Source organism: Physella acuta, unplaced genomic scaffold (assembly GCF_028476545.2).
Source record: "Physella acuta isolate Inbredline_101_S28 unplaced genomic scaffold, ASM2847654v3 ptg000913l, whole genome shotgun sequence".
Lineage (NCBI taxonomy): Eukaryota > Metazoa > Mollusca > Gastropoda > Physidae > Physella > Physella acuta.
Window position 1 is genome coordinate 430,665 of NW_026732430.1, and position 23,135 is coordinate 453,799.

At 36.5% G+C, this 23,135-nt stretch overlaps 2 protein-coding genes across 13 annotated transcripts in view; one reads left to right on the top strand and one right to left on the bottom strand.

Annotated features, from left to right (window-relative positions):
- Positions 1–9,619, bottom strand: part of LOC131953219 (FYN-binding protein 1) — a 23,165-nt gene extending 13,546 nt beyond the window's left edge. For 3 of the 8 annotated variants that reach the window (XM_059316310.1, XM_059316303.1, XM_059316309.1), the window contains exon 1: positions 6,945–7,016. In XM_059316310.1, coding sequence (XP_059172293.1) covers positions 6,945–7,001 — 57 coding nt within the window. In that variant the 5' untranslated portion in view covers positions 7,002–7,016. Of the gene's footprint in view, positions 1–2,849; positions 2,981–3,137; positions 3,303–6,944; positions 7,017–8,031; positions 8,129–9,204; positions 9,322–9,408 lie in introns of those variants that run through there. The other 5 variants (XM_059316304.1, XM_059316308.1, XM_059316307.1 and 2 more) reach the window with 5 other exon arrangements.
- On the top strand, positions 7,690–22,624 carry LOC131953220 (ras-related protein Rab-23). 5 transcript variants are annotated; one of them, XM_059316313.1, is made up of 8 exons: positions 7,690–7,802; positions 15,123–15,341; positions 15,638–15,723; positions 15,819–15,895; positions 16,312–16,391; positions 16,523–16,605; positions 19,524–19,607; positions 19,842–22,624. In XM_059316313.1, the coding sequence occupies exons 1-8, from the start codon at positions 7,759–7,761 to the stop codon at positions 19,958–19,960; spliced, it is 792 nt and encodes a 263-aa protein (XP_059172296.1). In that variant the 5' UTR covers positions 7,690–7,758; the 3' UTR covers positions 19,961–22,624. The 5 variants fall into 5 exon arrangements, with proteins under 5 accessions (XP_059172296.1, XP_059172298.1, XP_059172299.1 ...); XM_059316315.1 differs by lacking the exon at positions 7,690–7,802 and adding an exon at positions 14,498–14,751; XM_059316316.1 differs by lacking the exon at positions 7,690–7,802 and adding an exon at positions 14,498–14,743.
- The last annotated feature ends 511 nt before the right edge of the window (positions 22,625–23,135 follow it).

Genomic DNA, 23,135 nt, shown 5'->3' on the forward strand with positions numbered 1-23,135 from the left:
ACCAGATCTAGTCAACATGAGAAAGATATATACGCCAATAATCTATGTGATATCTATCAAGGGCTTACCAAGAGGATTGTTCCATCAGTAGTTCATGTCTTAACTATTGCAGATTGGTAATTGCAAATAAAACTGTATTAACATCCATATTTAACCTGTACCCCGTATAGACAACCACAGCCTGTCCCGATCCTCCCCTCTACACGACGCTCCCCTATAAAATTGATATCGTTGCTGCCAGCAACATCCGCCTAGCTTCATAAAAGTGAGTAGATTAAATTGAGAGACAAGTGTCCATGCTCGATCAATCTTAAATAGCCGTATCACAGGCGTGTGCGTGTGTTTAACGTAAGAGATCTTGAGCTTTGTTTGATTTAGTGCTCACCACACAACCCCTGCGTACAAACAGATAAACTCCATTTCCGTCTGGAATGGGATATTTTTTTTTAACTTGCCAAAAATTAATGTCGTGCTAACAAACGACTTTTATCTACGTGTTTTGTCATACAACGAATATGTTTTGCTATCACAGCGGCAACAACAAGGGGAGGGGAGGCCTACAGGCTTATCTCACGCAAACAGATAACATTCTGAACATCACAAACCACGCACTTACTGCGGAGATCGGAAACTAAATCTTACCGTGCTTTAATATTAGAAAATATCTGAGTGGCGCGCTTATGACGGGGAAGTGGATCACTCGTTCATACACACACCCACACCCTTCTACACACACACACAAAGACCTGCACGGGCTTACACACAAGCCATCACACACCACCAATCATCTCCTTCTGAAGTAAGTAACGACTGATGACGATTCAAAGGTTCCCAAATTATTCTTAGTTTTAAAATTATTTTTTTTTTATTTGAGGTGAACTTCTTAAAAACTCTTGAGATTATGAAATGTCGAGTGGTGTATGTGGGGACAGACGAGCCATGGGATGTCATGCTGGTAAAAAAAAAGGGGAGTATAACTGTGATTTGTGATCAGAAGATGAAAGGATGGTCTATTAAGGCAGTGTTAAAATAAACCATTAGCTGCAGTAAAGCCTGAGCACGTAGCAGTATTTACAAACAGATTTATTTTATTGACAGCAGGTCCCTGGCACGCGACGTCTACCGTTGACCTGACGAGCTTAAGATGACAGCCAATCACTAACTGGGAGACTACACTTGACCGCTAATCACTATACGACACCGACTGGCATTTTTCAAACGTTAAAAATTGTGCCACCCCCCCCCCCCCCCCCCACACACACAATATCAAACATTTTCAAAAACTATTTTGACCAAACCATCTTCACAAAGTGACATGATACCATCTCATCCCCTGGCGACAATTGTGTGTAGCATACATACAGAAATAAACGTATGTATTTAACTGAACTTTAAATTTCATTAGCGTGGACATTAACCATCCAGCTCAGTCAAACGTTGATCGTGTGGGTCTACTTTAAGTGGTTGAGGCTTAAAAACAGTGCTGACGGTAGATTCTGTGTCTACAACCCCTCACCCCCGCATCACAACAAAGATTTTAATATCCCATAATAAAAGTCGTGGCCGAATCGTGTGAGTAATCTAAACATTAAATTAGTGGGGTACTTGATTTCAATAGAAATGTATCGTCTTGAAGACACAATGTGTATCCATCAACTTATAAAGGGTTGATACGTTCCTGTGATAAAAGCATGCCGCTGGCTTGTGGCAGTGTGTGGAAAAAAAGTCAAGACTAGAGTCCGATATCTTTCGGTATTTTATACAATTTTACCTCTAGTAGGCATTGTTGCTACCAGCAGAGGCGTAGCGGGGGGGGGGGGGGGGGTACGGACCGCACCGGGTGACACCATTTAGGAGGGTGACACCAAGGCAAAAAATAGCAAAATATATAGACAAAAATGATAATTCCACTTAATTAAGTGATTAATTCGAGTGTTAAATAGTCTTTTAAGAGGTGCAAATCGAAAGTTTGAAGGGGGGGTGCAAATCGAAAATTGAAAGTTTGTTCCCGGGAAGGGTCGCTACGCCTCTGGGGGTGACACCATTAAGTGTCGCACCGGGTGACACCCGACCTCGCTACGCCACTGGCTACCAGATCTAGTCAGCATATATGATAAATGCTGAGATTTTTTTACAATTGCTATGTATAGTCTAGTGCGAGACCTTATGCATGTTATGTAGATTCTATAGTCAAGACCACAATGTATGATAAATAGTGAGAGACTTTACATTAGCTGTATAGTCTAGACCAGGGGTCTCAAAACTACGGCCCGCGGGCCGCATGCGGCCCGCGAGGTCCTCTCGTCCGGCCCGCGGAGATCTTTTTGTCCACGGAAAAAAACGTTTGTTGGTAATGGCTGAGGAACTTTGCTCAGAAAAATCACGACATGCCTAGAAACAAATTGGCCCCCTTGGCCCCCGAACTAAAATTTGATAGTTAATGCGGCCCTCGGACTGAAAAGTTTGGAGACCCCTGGTCTAGACCACAACGTATGATAAATAGTGAGAGACTTACATCAGCTGTATAGTCTAGACCACAACGTATGATAAATATATAGAGACCTTACATCAGCTGTATAGTCTAGACCACAATGTATGATAAATAGTGAGAGACCTTACATTAGCTGTATAGTCTAGACCACAACGTATGATAAATATATAGAGACCTTACATCAGCTGTATAGTCTAGACCACAACGTATGATAAATATATAGAGACCTTACATCAGCTGTAGTCTAGATCACATCGTATAATAAATAGTGAGAGACCTTACATCAGCTGTATAGTCTAGACCACATCGTATGAGATAGATCTAGTGGAAGACCAACGTTTTCTAAAGGTGAATTTACCTTGATGGGTTGTCGCTTCTACCAATACATGGGTGTACAAAAATGTTTACACCGTGCTCAACACGTCTGTAAAAATGTTTGTTTATCGACTGTGGAAATTCTTAAGACGTTTTAATCACGTGATGGACACAGCCAGACACGGCTGTGGGATTTGGCAGCTCGCTAACAAACAATATTTACACACGCTTTTCAATGAGACGCGGTTATTCGGCTGATTACAGGGGATAAGGCATAGCATAATGTATGTTTCTCGAGATCGCATGCTTTAAAATAACGTTAAAAACTTACACGAAGTTTACTCCAAGTTTACTGTACTGAATCACGTGATTTCCTAGCTACTCCAGTGAGTGACGTTAGTCTACATGTGACATGGTGTGTGTATGGTGAATGAGCAGATCCTCATTAAGACGGTTTCGAACATAAACCAGGAAGTGGCAGTCGAGTGTAGCTACACGCAGTGGACTTATTTACCTTACATAGAAGGGGGGGGGGGACACACCACAGAGGTCTCTACACATGTATCGTTAATGGTTAATTTACTTCCGGGGACAAATTATTAACTTCCCTCCCCATCTCTCCCTAGAGAAATATACTGTAAAGGTCTATAAACAAGGCCCCCCTATCGTCACTATATACCGTGGGTATCTCTAAAGTAGGTTACAGTTCGTGTGGTCTAAAATAATGTCTGACTATATACGGAGGCCACTGTGTAGCAAGGCTGGGATCTATAACATGACATCTAGACACAAGGAAGTAGTTTAGCCAACACTTGGACAGAAGGGCGTTCAAGCTATGTGTACAGCTGTTAGCTACAGGATGTTATAAAAGGCACTGTTACATTAGTTACAAGAAGAACACTTCAACGGGCAATGTGTAAAACGGTTACATAAAGGACAAAATGTAAAACGGTTATATCCAGAACAAAGTATAAAGCTGTTATATACAGGATAGTGTGTAAAGATGGTACACAGAGAACAGTGTAAAGATAGTACACAGAGAACAGTGTAAAGATAGTACACAGAGAACACTGTGTAACATTTTATATAAAACGTTACAACACGGTCTCAAGTAAAAAATAAAATTAAAAAAAAAAAAACAATCTGTGCAAAAGAGAACCCATTCACCGCGGCGTAACGTAATACTGTCTACGTCGGTCATGTCTGGTCAGTGATCACTACATCAGCACTGGTCACTACATCAGCACTGGTCAGTGATCACTACATCAGCACTGGTCAGTGATCACTACATCAGCACTGGTCACTACATCAGCACTGGTCAGTGATCACTACATCAGCACTGGTCACTACATCAGCACTGGTCAGTGATCACTACATCAGCACTGGTCACTACATCAGCACTGGTCAGTGATCACTACATCAGCACTGGTCAGTGATCACTACATCAGCACAGGTCAGTGATCACTACATCAGCACTGGTCAGTGATCACTACATCAGCACTGGTCAGTGATCACTACATCAGCACAGGTCAGTGATCACTACATCAGCACTGGTCAGTGATCACTACATCAGCACTGGTCAGTGATCACTACATCAGCACAGGTCAGTGATCACTACATCAGCACTGGTCAATGATCACTACATCAGCACTGGTCACTACATCAGCACTGGTCAGTGATCACTACATCAGCACTGGTCAGTGATCACTACATCAGCACTGGTAAGTGATCACTACATCAGCACTGGTCAGATATCACTACATCAGCACTGGTCAGATATCACTACATCAGCACTGGTCAGTGACCACTACATCAACACTGGTCAGTGGCCACTACATCAGCACTGGTCAGTGATCACTACATCAGCACTGGTCAAGAGTCGCGCAACAAGCATACGGCTCACGTATAAATACATATACATACGTATGTCATACGGCTCACGTATACATACATATACACACGTATGACATACGGCTTATTCATGATCATACAACTATTCAAATCAACAACACAAATTTTGGGGTTGATTCAGTTCAAAGTTTGTTTTAAATCTTGAATTGTGAAGACGTCAGAGGTTTATGTGGGTTTTTTAATTCACGCAGCATTGTAAAAATCTACGAGCTATCACCATTAATTATCAGTTTTTGTCACCATTAATAATCAGTTTTTGTGAAGCGAAACTTCAACGCTTAATGTATACATTGCTAGCGTGAAAACGTGTGGACTTCCTAAAATGGTGACAAATATTTAGCAACATGACATAAAAACAGTTGGTGGCGGTACTTGTGTAGAGTAGCTCCCCTTGTTACACAATCGGACCAGGAGACGAGCACCATGTTGCTAGCCGGTGCTTGATGATTTACTACATCCGTGTTGGGTTCAAGCAACCAAGTGGCCAGTTGGCGTGGGGGGGGGGGGGGGTTGAAGTATAAAACATTTTAAACGAATAGGACCGTCTATGAAAGAGACAAAATATATTGTAATCAAGGAATAAGGACTATGGTGTAGTTTCGGGGGCTAGACTTCGTTTCCCCCCCCCCCCCCCCCCCACGGCGAGCGGCACTTGCTTCTTTTTATTTTATTAAAATGAACTGTGGTGATAATTAAATTTTAAATCCAGCTCTCCCACACCTCGCATATGTACAAAGGGGCAGCAAAATGGCGAGTGCCTCGGGCGCTGGAGTGTGTAGCTAGGCTAAAGAGTAAGGATGGTTTAGTTGGGCACAAGGCAGCCAATAGAAACTTGTCGGCGTACTAAGAAATAAAAGAACATTTAATGATGTCCGCCAATCACAAAAACCCAGGCTAAAATTTTACATTTATGCTAATGGTAAAAGGCACAGACAGAGAGTTACAATACCAAACTTTGACATTAATGGTATTGCTAGTAGACTACGCCAATTTCATACCTAGACCAAACTTTGACATTAATGGTATTGCTAGTAGACTACGCCAATTTCATATCTAGACCAAACATTGACAGTAATGGTATTGCTAGTAGACTACGCCAATTACAAAACTAGACCAAACTTTGACATTAATGGTATTGCTAGAGACTACGCCAATTACAAACCTAGACCAAACTTTTACAGTAATGGTATTGCTAGAGACTACGCCAATTACAAACCTAGACCAAAATTTCACAGAGTAATCACCCTTCTAATAAATACAATCCAAATCGGAGGCAGAAAGTACCCGGAGTTTGATACACCTTTTCTTGGTTGACTACCTAACTCTGTCTCGAATAATGGCAGTACCATTATAAGGGCGTTATCAACATAAGACAACCCCATCTCTTTCTTATCCTAGCCAGCCCAGATTCCGACATATCTATTATCTAGCAGCTACCCACGTGACTAGAGATCTAACAAAGATGTTTTGATAACCTTCCTTCAGACTACAGCACGTCTCTCACCTTGTTGGATGTACACCTTTTTTTATTAAATACAGGTAGTCTACCTGCCATAGACAGAAATTGGGGAGCTGTATGCCAGCTCACCTCATTCTTTTTTATAGCATGTAGACTGTAATGTTGGCACAACACGAGCTAAACACTGTGTAGTAGTGACTCAAGAATACGCACGTGAACACAACACACAATAAATCATACACACGTTAACACAACACACGATAAACTGGACACACTTTAACACAACACACAATAAACTGTACACACGTTAACACAACACACAATAAACTGTACACACGTTAACACAACACACAATAAACTGTACACACGTTAACACAACACACAATAAACTGTACACACGTTAACACAACACACAATAAACTATACACACTTTAACACAACACACAATAAACTGTACACACGTTAACACAACACACAATAAACTGTACACACGTTAACACAACACACAATAAACTGTACACACGTTAACACAACACACAATAAACTATACACACGTTAACAGAACACACAATAAACTGTACACACGTTAACACAACACACAATAAACTATACAAACTTTAACACAGCACACTGGAACAAACATAAACACAACAAACTAGAAGCTGTACAAACTTAAACACAACACACTAGAAGCTGCACAAACTTTAACACAACACACTGGAACAATACAAACATAAACACAACACACTAGAAGCTATACAAACTTACACTAACATCACTGATTAAGTTTCCACACTTCTCATAAATGCATTGATTGGTTGCCATAGCAAACTAATAATTTGATATAAAGTTCAAATAAAACATCCAGATCTTTCACAAACCAACCGTCAGGTCCTAATGCTGCAGTAAACTCAACTGATTCAAGAAACAGGTGAGCAGCAAGCTAATGTAGGTTTATTTAACCATCAGCAAATAACACAACAAATGTGGGGCTAGACAGATATTAATGTGATGAGGATGATTAAGGTGGAAAATATTTTCTTTCCCTGCTCCTGTCTCCTCATTTATTACAAGATAAACTATAAAAACTTAGTTCACCTTTTAAGCTTAAACTTAACAATTAATTTACTTCCTTCTACAGATAAAGCAATATCTGTCTTTGTGATTATATAGTGTAGATAAAAAAAAAGTCAAGTTACGGTATATCAAGTCTATGCAAGCTGATATATATGAACGAAGTTTTTTGGTAATTATTATATCATTTATTTACCAAACATTTATTAAATGTTTGAATAGAATAAATGTTTTTATGTGCAAAGCCAAGATTGCATACCAGCCTCAATGTAAAGACATTCAGAAATTAAGTACACTCACAAATTCTGAGAAATTACAAGTGTACTGAATAAAGAGAAACAGTAATGAAACGTTAAAACAGTTTAAAACAGGGAATTGAAAAGCAATTGAAACTCTCTTAAAAACTTTTTTAAGAGAAGCACTCCTATTGATGGTTAGGCTACAACATTTAAAGCTAACACTAAGAAAGAGAAAAATTTACTGATCATGCAAAAGCAACACAGCTTTGATGCCAATGCATTATTTATCTTATGTGCCACAAAATATGTTTAAGTAAGTATTAATATTAACAAGTGATAATGGTATTAGAAGATGTAACTCACTAAAAAGATAATACAGGGCTAGAAGAAATATATATAAATATTACTGACTCAAAAGCTTTTCCATATTTATTTATTTTTATTCATTAGTAATTTTAAGAATGGAAAATGGTTTTCATTTCATACAATATTGTGAAATGGTAAACATATTGTGACATGTGTAATATGTAATATATACTTACAGTCATGGTAATGTTATTAATTGCTGATCAACCTGAATCAGTACTTGTATAACATCTCAAAAAATGAAGACATCAAATCTGTATCCAATATTGTTGTCTAAATGACAAAATTGTGTGCAACAAATTAATGTTTCATTATTTTTTAAAATAATTAACAAAAATAATATTGTGGCAAATGCATTAGCCAACACTATAAAGTTATTACTGTTTGAAAAAAAAAAAATCCTTTTCTTCTCTTCAAGTTAAAATTAATCACTCTACCAAATTATTAGAGTAGAGTTTAGTTAAATATGCATTGTAACAACTCTGATGAAATTTAGAATTAGATGTATCCAGCTGCACCACAAGAAAGGAATGGCTAGTTTAAGTTTAATATGAAAATTAATTCAAAGCATATATATCTACTAGACCTAAACGAATATGCCGACTACTACTACTAGTTATTCACTAATGTCAGTACCCAGTGCTGCTAATGGAATACTTAACCTAATAGGTTTATGCTTAATGTAAAGTAGATTAGTATTAGGGGTCATCCATAAACTATGTCACAGTCGTTGGGGAGGTTGGAAGTTTGTGACAACGTATGATGAGGGGAAGGTTCAGAAAGTGTGACGACACACTTTAGCATTTTAAAAGTTTAAAAATTTCTTTAAGCCACTATTTCACAATTTTTAGGGGAGTTGAAGTCTTAAGTATGAAGTCATTTCAAGGATAGGGGTATTGACGTTATGTGACAATGTGAAACAATGGAGAGAAGGGGGTTGAACTCTTAGTAAATAAGCATGTCATTTATGGATGACTCCTTATTGTTAATGTTAACTCATAAAGGACTTTGGGGGCAGTATAGACCTATATTTGCAAATTATTCCCCAAAGGATGCCTGAAGGAACCACTTTAAAAATTAAACATGCAAAGTAAGCAGCTTGATATAGATCTAATCTAGATCTAGTAGGTATAAAAATAAAATATAGGACAGGCTAAAAGTGAACAGCTTTATTCAACTTTATTGTTATACAGTGCTACTAATGCTAGTAAATGTAATTATTATATACAGCCTAAAAAATCTAATAGCCTAATTATTAACTAATTAATAATACTTAATACTTAATACTGAAGTTAATTATAATATTCATAATGTAGGGCCTAATACTATTAGGTAGTAGATCAACCTACCATAAAAAGGATCCTGTCCAAAGTGAGAAATGGGCCTACCTAATACTAATAGAAATCAGACTGTTTAGTTAGTAGCACAACACTATCACTAACACAGTGTAACAGTAACACACTTGACTACAACTAGATCTACAACATGAACAACAGTGTCACAGCAGTCTACACTAACACTCAAACAGTACACACTCTGTGACATAAGAATACCTTAAACCTAGTTCAGTGACTGTACTGTCATTGGCACTACTCAGAACACTGCTCTTAGTCTTACAATAACACTGGCCTAACTAGTAACTTAACTAGAAGATCTAGACTAGATCTAGAAATCTAGATCTAGAGTCTAGATCTAGATTGGCCAGCACTTCAGACGCTCAGATATTTGTATAGGAGCAGGTAAAAATGTGCATTTCTTTCATCGAAGAGTTACTTAACACTTGCGGTAGCCTACCTTCGAGATTTCGTGTAGTATGTAGTCGTAGTATGTAGGTTTAGGGGTTCTAAACTTTTGTGGGGGGGGGGGGATGACCTGTACTGTATATTAAGTATAAGCCTATTTCTCACGATTATGACGATTGTCACAATGCCATTCAGAGTTTCTTTCAGGCATCTCTTCAGTCTTCGGAGTGCTCCCCCCCCCCGAAAAAGTCTACCCACCCCCCACCCCCTGAACGAAGTGAAATTTATATAGAAAATATATATTTAACAGTGTCCGCCTCCCCCCCCCCCGAAGAATGTCTCCTCCCCCCCCCCCCTTCCGAAAATTTCAAGTGCCCCCCCCCCCCCCCCCCGAGAAAAAAGTCTGGAAGAAACACTGATGCCATTTACAGAAGATGTAGATCTAGGACTGTTATTTTTTGGAGACAAAAATATTGAAAAAAAGGCTGGCCTATTTAGATCTAATAGTATTAGTATTACAGCCAGTATTAGAACTAGAGCTAAATCTATTATTTATTACGAGCCGGCCCGCGGCATAACATACGCCGCTATTTAGTTGTTGTTTTTTCTACTTTTCAGTAATTCATAATTTTTGAATTCGACAGTACCAACCCTGACACTGAAAATATTTCTTTAAAACACTATAAGTAGCTCGTTAAGGACCATAACCCCCCCCCCCCCTTCCTCCCCCCCCCCCCAACGTTTAAAATCTTTTCAAACTATATTATCTGCCCCTAATAGCCGTCACTAAACCCGACTCCACGAAAGTAAACATAGCGTGAACCACAGCTCACTAAGACCATGTAGGGGTGGGGATGGTAGGGAGCGCGTTTACAGCTTGTTTTCTAGCGTCTCCCAGAAGAGAATGTTATATATATAGATGCTCTAGATCAGGGGTTCCCAACCCCGTGCCCGCGGGCGCCACAGCGCCCGCCGAACAATTCGTATGTGCCCGCCTCTCACTATTCGACAGAGACAGAATTTTTTTCATAAACATTATTGAAAGGTTAAAGGCGATCGAAAGTTTGAGGGGGGGGGGGGGGTGCAAATCGAATATTTGAGGGGGGGGGTGCAAATCGAAAGTTTTGTCCCCGGTTGACGGGAAGGGTCGCTACGCCTCTGGAAGGAGTTTGTCGATTTAAAATAGGTGGTGCCCGCCACCTTACCGATATTTTAGAATGTGCTCTAGAGTAAAAAAAGGTTGGGAACCCCTGCTCTAGATTCTAGATTTATGTAGATCTATAGTAGTATTCTATAAGCTACATGTTACGACCAAAGCCCGAAATGCGGCCAAAGCGTTATTTTATTTTTTATTGATCACGCATCTAAAAGGAAATAAACGCAGCAATGAGTAAAGTGTTGGTAATCATTAAAAGTCTTGTCCCGACTATTTATTTATGTGTGCGGTGTTTCTTTCAGACTTTTTTTCTCGGGGGAGGAGAGCCACTTGAACTTTTTGAGGGGGGGGGGGCAACTAAATTTTCCGGGGAGAGGGGGGGACACTGGTAAAAGTGTATTTTCTCTATATAAGTTCTATAGCCCCCTCCCCCCCCCCCCCCCCCCCAGAAGAGATACCTGGAAGAAGATCTGTATGTGTGTGTGTATGTATGTATGTACTTGTAGTATTAGTAGTTTTAGGCCGATAGAAAGTCCGCCCCCCCCAGGCGCCGAAATGGGTCGCTACGCCTCTGTAATCAATACAGTACTAATTTTACGATCACAAAGGGATGATGTATACAGGCCTATATAAAGCCCTATGCTTGAAAAAATTGTGGTTTTGTGGTATCATTAAATCGTTGAAATAGCGATATGAGCATTTTGTCGCCAATGGCCTATGGCAATTTACTTGAGACAGAATGTTGGTTTTATTAAGAAGTGGGGATTTGGACCCCCCCCCCCCAACTCAAACATTCGATTTGGACCCCCCCCCCCCCTCAAATTTTTTCTCTATATATTTTGCTATTTTTTGCCTTGGTGTCAACCCTTAAATGGTGTCACCCGGTGCGGTCCGCACCCCCGCCCACCCCCCCCCCCCTCGCTACGCCTCTGACTATATATATATATATATATATATATAGGCTTATATCTATCTATATATATAATTCTCCTCTTCGAGCCGTTAGAAAACAAGCTGCAAACGCTCTCCCTACCTCCCCACCCCTACATGGTTTTAGTGAGCTGTGTTCACTCTAAATGTTTACAAGCAGAGCCAACGATTTTAAACGTAGGGGGGGGGGGGGGAGGAGGGGGGGAGGGAAGGAAGGGGGGGGGGTTATGGTCCTTAACGAGCTACTTATAGTGTTTTAAAGAAATATTTTCAGTGTCAGCGTTGGTACTGTCGAATTCACAAATTATGAATTATTGAGAATTTGAAACAACTAAATAGCGGCGTATGTTATGCTGCGGGCCGGCTCGTAATATATAAAAACCTAATTAATTTTTTAGTATGCTAAATTAGTTTGTTACTTGCAAAGGGGCATAACCAAAAAAGACGCGAACACAGAACAAGCTAAGAAGAGTAAGGATTACGGGGAATGGGAAACAATTTTAGCATAATAGTTGACCGTTCTTCTCTCAGTAACTTGATATAATTAAGCTATTAAGTTACGATTTTCAATGATAACGATGAATGAATGTTACCCTAAAAGGTTGAAACATTCGTTCGTTTTATCATCCCATGCAGTTTTATCCTTGGAAACTGACAATAGAACTGAAATCTAACAAAAACCTAATTTAGAAATCATTGAATTTATTTTCATAACTGTGGCATACTTGCTTGTCGATTTTAAAAAAATGACATCGCTATTTACGGAACACTTGCAGGGTTTCTTCCAGGCATCTCTTCTAAGGGTCAGAGCCCCTCCCTTCCCCCCCCCCCCCCCCCCCCCCCCGATAAAAAAAGTCTGGGAGAAACACTGAACACTTGTGCTTGCTATGTCTTAATCGTAATTCTTAACCTAAAGATAAATTAAGGTAGTTTCTAAGTTGATATTTTTCTGTCAATAATAATTTATAATAAATTTAATTTAAAATATTTCTGTATTTTACTTTCTCGTATACGAGCAAAAAATCATGCAAAAAATCGAAATCGAGATTTTCACAAATTTAGACGCTTTACACGCCCAGGAGTCGGAAAAGCTTAGTTTAGCAATTTCGGAGGGGCGTGGTCGAGTCGGAAAAGCTCGTGGTTGTTAAACCGAAAAGTCTCGATTTCGAACCTTCGGGCAGACGAGGCTCGTTAGCTGGGGACAGCCACTATTCTAGGACAAAAGCTATGGAAGAAAAATCAAAAAAGAAAAGCAGGCTGAAATCGAAGTCGATGGCCTCAATGGCACATAACCAGTTGACACGTATACTTAATTGTGTTGGAGGGAATCCCTTCCAACGCTAAAATTAAGAACGAAGAAGAAGAAAGAAGAAGCAAATTTGGTGGTGTGGGTGTGTGTGTTTCTATCTGTGAACACGATAACTTGAGTACCGTTACAGCTAGGCTGAAGAAATTTCATATAAAAGTTTTATAACAAACGAACTGACGCCGCTAATTAAGTTTTTTTTTTCTACTTTTCAGTACTTCATAGTTAGTTAATTCGACACTACCCTCCCTTCTATTCCCCCCCCCCCCCCCCCCCCCCCGAAAGCAGCCGTCCATGACGATAGTTTACGGACGACAATGAAAAGATCAAGCAGAACTTGTTATTACTTTAAAAAGCAAAATTATTTGCCCCTAATAGCCGGCTCTACGATTGTAAACATTCAGGGTGAACCTTAGCTCACCAGAATGGTGGGGGTGGTAGCTATATGCCTAGAGAGCGCGGCAGTAACGGCGTGCGTTTACGTGGTGGTGTCTCGCATGGTCCCCATGAAGAGATAGATTTGCAGTTCTATAACTATATGAACTTTTCAGCTATTTCCCGGAAGTGGAGCTTGGGTTTTTCAAAAGCCTATAACATGAGTACATGAGTACTGTTTCTGATAGACGAAATCTCACATTTAAGTAGATGATCTTTTTACTTATTTTCTATTTCCTAGATTCTTGAAAAGGAGTGGAAAAAATGTTTAAATTTGTTTATTCACTGATGGGGGCAGTTATATATATATATATATATATATATATATATATATATATATATATATATATATATATATATATATATATATATATATGCTTAGACCAGAGTCGTTGCAACCCATTTCGGCGTCCGGGGAAAACTGCCCCCGCTTCCCCCATTTAGGCCTATATAGGCCATTATGGTTATCCACGTTGGCGAAAAACATTTTTTATTTTGGTCTTACACAACTGATGTAGGAAACAGTTAAATAAGACTGTAAAATTGAGTAGCAGTTTATTTTCTCAACTTTGGTAGTTTGTAATTCAGTAAATCACGCCCAAAATTAGCTTTTATTATTTTTAAAATTCTACTTTCTCTGGCCATCCCCAATGGTCGGCACCCGCCCCCTCCCCTAGCTAAACCTCTGGTTTAGACTATATTTATGCAAGTCTAAGCATATAACGTACTGAACAAGCATCACTTTGCACCAGTTGCATAAGCAGGGTAGGGGGAGATAGGGACCAGAACACAACATGACACCTGTTTCAGTTATGTTCTGAATTATGTGTGGACATCAAACAAAAACGCTTTTAGGTATCTACATAATATGTTGAAAGAAAATGTATATAGAGTCTACAAATTACATTTCCAACTAAGGCGAAATTCAAAAAGTAGAAAAGCATAACTGGACCTCATCTCTTGGCCATGCCTAATCATTAGGCTAGTATTAGTAAAGAGCACACTGTGTTCACGGTAGGAGTCGGTATTTAAACATTACTTTTTATTTATTTTCTATTTCCTTGATTCTTGAAAAGTAGTGGAAAAAATGTTTGTTTAAATTTGTTTATTCACTGAAAGCAAATGAACTAGTCTAGGCCTAGATATCAAGATCCATAAGTCCAAGATAGTAGATAAATCTAGAATCTAGTTAGGACTAGAATCTAGATTTCCATCGCCGTTCATTATGTTGTAAATCTCTAAAATAAATGTACAGACGAGATTGACTCCTCAGTGACGGAACCACGACAAGAATCAAGATTGAAGAGAGGTAATCACAGGTATTGAGGTAAAAATCTTGATCTAGAATCTAGATTTCTACTTCTAGATTCTACATGTGATTTTAATTAGAAATTTATGTAGGTCTAATCTAGCTAGATTAACTTTATTAATCCTGATTAATTTAGACAAGAATCAAGATTGAAGAGAGGTAGGCCTAACATTAACAATCAGTGGTATTGACTTAGTCCGCCTTATGTAGTTATGTAGTAATATGTATGTAGTGTAGTAGTATTGAGGTAAAAATCTTGATCTAGCTCTAGATTTCTATATCTTCAGCTATAATGGTATTATTTTTACAGCAGAACATTGCAATTTTTATTAGCCACTATCACTTTAACTATATTAGACGAAGTGTGGCATTTTGTAATTTGTTTACAGGAGGGTAAATATCGGCACAGTTTACAAAACACTGGGTGCATCAAATTCTAAAGAAAGTGCCACCATGAGGGAGGAGGAGGTGGAGGTGGCCATCAAGGTCGTTGTTGTTGGTAATGGAGCTGTTGGAAAATCTAGCATGATTCAACGTTATTGCAAGGGCATTTTCACAAGAGATTACAAGAAAACAATTGGGGTGGATTTTTTAGAAAGACAAATAGAGTAAGTTAAAGATTGGCTGTTATAGTTTATATAGCTAATATAGTTTGCCTATTAAACCTGAACATTTATTATGGTCCACAGATTTAAATGCCTAAGTCAGTTTGTGTGTGTGGGGGGGGGGGGGTCATGTGGATGTCTACATTTTAAATTAACTTTAAAATGCTTGTATGCTACATCACACAACCTAAATGTATACAGAGTGAACAGGTAAGGGTCAAAAATTACAATTGATTTTGTGGATGTGAACAATTGGTGAGCCTCAATACTCAATAAAGCAAGATAAATATAATTGGCAGGGTTGATGGTGAAGATGTGCGTCTGATGTTATGGGATACAGCTGGGCAAGAGGAATTCGATGCCATAACCAAAGCTTATTACAGAGGTCACTTTTACTCTTATTTAGATATTGATACAATAAAAGTAAATTTAACACATGTTTTTTTTAATGGTAACAACTGATAAAGTTTCCTGTTTTAGGTGCTCAAGCTTGTGTCCTGGCATTTTCTACTGTTGACAGGGAGTCATTTGAAGCCATAGAATCTTGGAAAAAAAAGGTTATACAATTATTGTTTTGCATAAAATCTTAGTTTGAAAAATAAAATTATGCTGTTTGAAAAATAAAATCAATCTGTTCAAAAAATAAACTGTTATGATAAGTAAATAACCATGAGGTTGAACAAGTAAAGGCTGACAATATGTTTGATTATTAAGTTATATTACCTATCCACTTTGTATCTAGCAGTATAGGCAAATATATCGGAAATTATGATTGTAGTTACTATATCAAAACACATTAAGTTAAAACAAATTTTGAGCAGCCTATATTTTTAAATATTAGAAAATCATAAGTATGGAATATTTGTGTTACCAAGCATGCCAGGTGTAAAATTAAATATTGCTGAATTATTAGCCACAAGTCTAAATTTAAAAACCACAATATTCATTTTTTCATACATTTTTTATCTGTCAGGTTGAGAATGAAGTGGGAGAAATAGCCATGGTGATTGTACAAAATAAAATAGATCTGATTGATGACGCTCTTGTTCAAACGTAAGTATTGAGTATTTACATTTTAATATATTTCATCTGTGGAATTGTGCAGATAATCTGTACACCGTTATCAAATTGAAATTTAAGTCAGATTGTTTCATTAATTTTTGCTTAATATATTTTAAATCCAGAAATGAAGCAGAAGATCTTGCAAAGAAGCTCAGACTTCGCTTTTACCCCACATCAGTGAAAGAGAATTTAAATGTTGAAGAAGGTAGTTTAAGTTTGTTTTGAGTTCTGTGAAGTTGTGGCTGTGTGCGGCACCGGATTTATGTGTGTTGGGTGTCAGATGTCGAATTTCAGTTTTGACCTAATTATTAAAGTATATCCATTTCTGAATACAAAACCACATAACATATTGTTGGAAAATGGTTATTTTTATTTTAAATTAATTTTTTTGTGAGGCATGTATATGCATGTTTTGTCTAATTTTTCAAAAACACTGCGAAAATTGCCAAAGTTTACTACTATAAAACATACAGATAACTAAAAATAGCTACCGCGTGTTTAGTATCGCCGGAAAGCTCCTTTTCTTGTCTATAACGACAAGGTAAATTTGTCAACCAATGAAAATATTCCATTTAATTTCGAATGTTCAAATGAAACACACTTTTTAAAGAGTTTGACCTACATATACCAAATTTTCCTACTCGGCCTTACCCCAGAAGCAAGGTAAAATTCTATTGGCTGGCGGACTCGGCATTATCAGTGTTAAAATTTTTGATTCGCTAGCTAGTTTATCGCTTCCGGCGTGCCTAGTGATGCACCCATTCTTGTTGTGGATATTCAATCAGCTGTTTACAAACTTTTTAGACAAATCTCATCGTATCAAATGTTTTTGTCGGTTTAATAATGTTTAAACTGTTTAGAAGTATCGTGATTTTATACCAGCCACCATTCTTTGTTGATTCACTGCTACTAGATTTAGTCTACACAAGCTAACGAGAAGAGTAAGCAGTGTTTTACGTGTGTGTGTAGATCTAGTAAGTTATTACACAGCAAGAAATACACTATCACCCTGTGATCGAACCCAAAACAGACTTATCAGATAGAACGATTTTGGTAATAACTTAAGTAATCCCCGGGTGAAGCTGGCCTAAACATGTTACAAGTGTCCTAATGCCTAACAAGGATAACAGAGTACACAACAAACTAGGCTCATGTGTTTTACAGTCTACAGCTGATTATGACAACTACAGCCTTAATTTTGTTTACAAAGAATAGATGCACGGACATCAAGCAGTGAGTATTTCAATATCCATTAAACTATTTGAATTTAAAGATTAATTAGTAGACCTACATATTTTTTTTTGAACATCTTATTTAGGTTAGTAGACCTGTTTGTCATTAGACTCATTAGTGGTTCAGATACTAGCTAGATCTAGATCTAGTTCAAAAGATTTTTATCTCCTCAAACTAATGAATCAAATTCTATTCAGTGATTCTCCTAATCTTATATTCATACAATATATCATTATAGTTTTATGATTACTTTTCTTTTGACATTTGTATATTTTATTAATAAATTCATTTCCCCTATGATTTAGGCCTACAGTGTGTGTTGAAAACCCTACAAGTTGTCCTGGTTCAAGGTAACTTTCCCTACACATAATTTTGTTTCACATAACAATATCTGGAGAAAATGATTGAAGAGCTAGTGACCAAGTGAACTCAGTGAAAGAATATGGCAACTTTTAAATACTGCAAAAAGGAAAATCATATATCCGAGTGACGGTAAACCGCTTTTCAAAATCTTGTTCTGGACCCAAAACAGTTGTAAAATTTATTTATAGCTTATAACTTACAATGATTTTGCAACTTAGTTTAGGATTCAATAAATATTCAATGCAAAATGTGTCTGTGGTAAAGTGTGGTTTTTTTTGTCCACTGAAATAACTTGATGTTCTACTTTCCTTTATAGAATTGACCTTTGCCAAGAGAGAGCCAAGCAGTATGAAACCAGACAATAACTTAGAAAAAGAGCATTTATTTTGGTCAGTGCACAAGTATTAACAGGAAGAGATAAAAAGAGCTGAAGATATGAATAAATCAATTATTATAGTTATAGTGGTAGCAAGGATTTAAAAAAAAACCCATTGAAACATTTTGCCGGATGACTAATCTGGAAAAAGAAAATGCTAGATGGCAGTAAAAAGTAGCAGTTGCCAAAATGAAATGTGAATATGCTTAACTAAATAGAACTGTTAGGTGTGGTTCAGCCCATTTTTTGAAACAGTTTATTTTAAAAAAATAATAATGTTTTTTACCTTTACGTATTTGACGCGTTATCTTTGTACGACAATTTTTTTACTTTATTATTTAAAATGTACTTGCAAGTTTAATACTTCATTGCATGTTTATATGTTAAATAAACCTGCATAAATTAAAACCAAATTTTGTTAGTATTTGTTAGGTTATGAATGAAATTTTTCATTTTTCTTTAGTTTTTTGCGTTTTTCTCAAAACGTTAAAATTCACTCTTCAAATCCCTACTCCTCTGTTAGTTCTGCATGTATTGTAATGAAACTTAGCCTGATTATTCTTCTAACATATATAAACAACTTCTATAAAGCATTTTTTAAAGATTTTTCTTACTTTAGATTTTATGGACTGAAATATGTTGAATTTGAGCAAATTTCAGCTTTTTTTAACAGTCTAGGATTTAAAAATTAAAAATAATTTTTTTAAACCCTTTTCTTAAAAAGTACTTTATAGAAAGTTTCAGGCTAACATCACTCTACAAAATGCTTGCATTTCTGTGTGTTTACCTCTAGTGGTTGCTGAGCCTTAGCATTTTGAAAATGATAAACAAAAATCCAATATGGCGGACGTAACCATGGCAACCAAAAATATTTTTCTTTTTGGACACCATTTTTAAAAATCCCATTGAGCATACATTATATGGGTGAAGTTTCAGTGAATTTGCTTGGCTAATAACAAAAAAGTGTTTTCCCTGTAGCTCCTAGCCTTAAGGATTTGTTTATTGTGTCCTTGTTGAAAGGGTTTGTATATAGTAAAGTTAGTCTGCTGTTGAAGTGTCTTGAGAACTAGTGCGTAAAAATCTGGTTATCTCGGTGTTGTATGTTACAAGTTTATTGATTGGTAGTTTCACCTGTCTTTATTTTGTCTTAGTGTTTAGGTACCTGGCTGGCAAATATCTGGAAAGGTTGAATACAGTGATTGAGCCAGAGACAGGTACTCAGAGAATTGGAGAAGGTAATGCTTGGTGGCTGGTAGTTTCAGCTGTTAGAAATTGAAACTGATTTCCACCTTTTGATATCTTAATGTACTTGATTATTCATCTGGTTACTTGTTTTTTTTTTCTTGAAGTGGGTGACATTCTGTAACCTCTGGTTCAAATAACACTACAGCTTGTATGATCTATTTTATGCATGGATGGGGACCCTTATATTTCTTTACTTATCTGTTTGCTATTTTTGACTGTTTCAGGTTTCATCCATATGGATTCTTCTAACCATAACTCAGACAGAAATACAATCAGCTTACAATCTGGCAAGAAGAGAACGCTGGGTAAAAAGTCAATGTTTACTCACAAGTGTTTGTTATGATATTATTCTTATGCTCTGGTTTTTTAGCTATTTTATGGTAGTTACTGAAATATTTATCTAGTTAAATTAACTTAAAAGATAATAAAAATTTCTTGTATGCCATTAGCACCTCCACAAAGTATAATGTGAAAGAAAATATAGCAAAAGCCTTTTGGTTTATAAAAAAAATTGTCCACTTCTATTGTGTTTTTGTTCCTCTGGAACTTTTTGTTCCTTTGGGACTTAAGAATTAGTGACTTAAATATTATGTTATTGTTCTGCTCTTGCAGGCACATTGTACATTTACACTGCTAGTCCATTAGAGTTGTACAAAAGTTTGTACTGACACAATTTTTTACCAACATTAGTTGCTTAAGGTCACCAACATTACTGCTAGTTTATAGTGGTCCATTTGTTTGTAAGAGTGATGTTAAAATTTGCAAATATTTTTTGTTTATTTTGTAAAAGCCAGTCAGTTAGAGCCAATGTCAAAGGACTTATAAAATCTCTGTTTAACTTGTGATGCCATAGTCTTGCTGTTGATGACTAAAGGAGCTGAGTGTAACCTAGGACTTTGTGTATACCATGTGGTGGTGGACTTATAGTATTATTCTACTTAACTCATTGTTTACTGCTGTACGTGTGGCTCATATTTATTACTGTGTGCTGTTTATTTTTTGTTTTATTATCAACTAACCCTGTTGTTTATTTAAATACCTGTAATCGCAGGGAATCTGAGGATCGTACTTCGCATTTCATTTTTTTTTTTAAATTTGTTTACAAAACTTACTTTGTACTTGCAAGAAATATTTTTTGTTAGTTGCAATACTCGATGCAATTTTATGCTGTTTTAATGTTTAAATTATTGTTAAGACTTAGACACAAATTACTGCTGAATATCTCTTGTATGCAAAAGGTACTTACAATGCAAACATTGTATTGAAATGTATAATTGTATATTTGCTGATTATTACATGGCGCTTTCTAGTTGAGGTTATGCATGACATGTACATTCCATTTTACAAAAACATTTTTAGAACTATTCCATTTACCATTGGTTTTTTTTAAATCTTTGTATATTTTAAAACAATCTCATTACTATTTTTACAGAAAAAAAAATGATTGTAGATTTGAAATATTTTTTTAAACAAAGCAGTTTGATACTGAATATTTTTAATCAAAGTACAAAATAAAATTCAAGTGTAATTGGTAGAATTTTCACTCTGAAAAATAATTGTTCTTTGTAAATATAATATACACTAAATCAGGAGATTCTGCCAATGTGGCATATTTGTATGAATATATTTACAGCTTTTTGGTGTAGGAGTGAAGCAATCTCACAGCTAACTATTTATTCTGTGCTTCTCAACTTTTGCTAATGCAGATCTCTATTTTTTCCTTTACAAGCCTTGTTGTTAAGGTTGAAAAAGGTTGTGATGACAACAAATGAAGTATATTTTACAGGAAGTGATGAGTCCTTTAAACTAAAATTTGTTTCATGTGATCAAGTAACTTCATGTGATGTATACTTCAAATAGGGAAATATTTATTGACAAATGAAAGGTTCAAATTTCGTTTATATGCAATATTATACCAATGCCAAGGTGACCTAGGAGTCAGTGTGGCCCAAGAGTCAGTGTGTAGTTAGCACCACCTAGTAGCCGCACCTGACGACTCCATAGTCCAACACTGTCCACAATTTGTGATATTTTAAACATTGCTTTAAGAAACTACCATATGTGAACAAAAAATTGTTATACGAGTAAATACATCAAAAATAGATTGTGATAGCAATAATTACCTTGCTTCTTATATAATCTTCCCTAGGCCAGAAAAGCCAAGTATAATTTCATGTTTTTTATCATGTATCAGTGATCTCTTGCCAGTGGTCCAAACTTTGTACTTAATTTGTACTTAACTAAGTATTTTTAAATTGGTTATTATAACAAGCTGGTCAACATTTTTTTTATGGTTCAGTCATGGGAGTGGGAGGTTATTTTTTATGTTGATTTTTTAATTATACAGATTGATCTGTTTAACACATTTGATTGTAACATTATCTGGCAGCCTAGGTTTTTTTTGCTATGTTAATCAAAATGGGTGGCCACTGGAAGTTGCAGCCAAATGTAAATGTATGTCAGCATCAGACTGGGGTGGTGGGCTAGTTGTTATCATGTATTTGCTTAACCTGTTAATCCTTTTTTTTTCTCATTTTTCTTGCTTTAATGGAGTCTTAAAATAAGAAAACATTTATTGTTATCATTGTGCAAACATCTTTATATTCTTTAAAAAAGGATGTAATTTAAAAAGAGCAAAACCCTGTCTACTTACAGTCCTCATAGATTTACTGCTGTATTTTTAAAGCTCATATTGTTGAGGGGTGGACTTTTGTTTTGACTTGTATCTTTAAATGATTTTATTTTAAATTACTTTTTATCTGTTTCTTATGACTGTCAGTTTTTAAGTTGTTTTTTCTTTGCCAAAAATAGTTTACACCTTCATGGTTTTCTTGTGTCCAGAGGAAAATTTTTTACAGAGAAATTTTTTTGATATTACTTTCTATTGTTGACCATTCACTTCACCCTGTATAAATGAAAATATAGGCCTACTGCTCCTTGTATGACTGACAATATACAGCTACTTATATTACCGACCAATTACTGCTGATTTACTCTCATACTTTTATAGTCATAAAATTTTTATAAAAAATTGTCTTATTTTATTTGTAAAAGTGTTGTGAAAGAGAATATTTCTGAACTGTTACTTAACGTATTCAAGGAAGTTTGAAACCACATTCAACTAGGTGTTTTGACCCGAGGTCATCCAGTTCAATGTTTTCACTTTTTATGTTCGTGTATACAGATTATAGAGGAAGTATAATAATCATGCTGAATAATTAACAGATATTTTGACATTTTTACCATCTTACACCTTCCTACTTTATCAGAAGCCAAATTTAAAAAAGATTTATTGGAACTGAAAAATGTAAACATGACATTTTGACAGCTTTTAATGCTTTAAAACCTTCCAGAGCCGGAAAACTTAGCTTTGCAACTATGTCTGTCTGTATGTAGGTTGACGCAATTTCTGGTAACCGGAAGTGGTACTTTATCTATTCCCGGTTTCTCAAAAGCCTATTACTTAGGTAGATGAAATTTCACATATACATATTACATTGTATGTGCAGCTTTCTTTC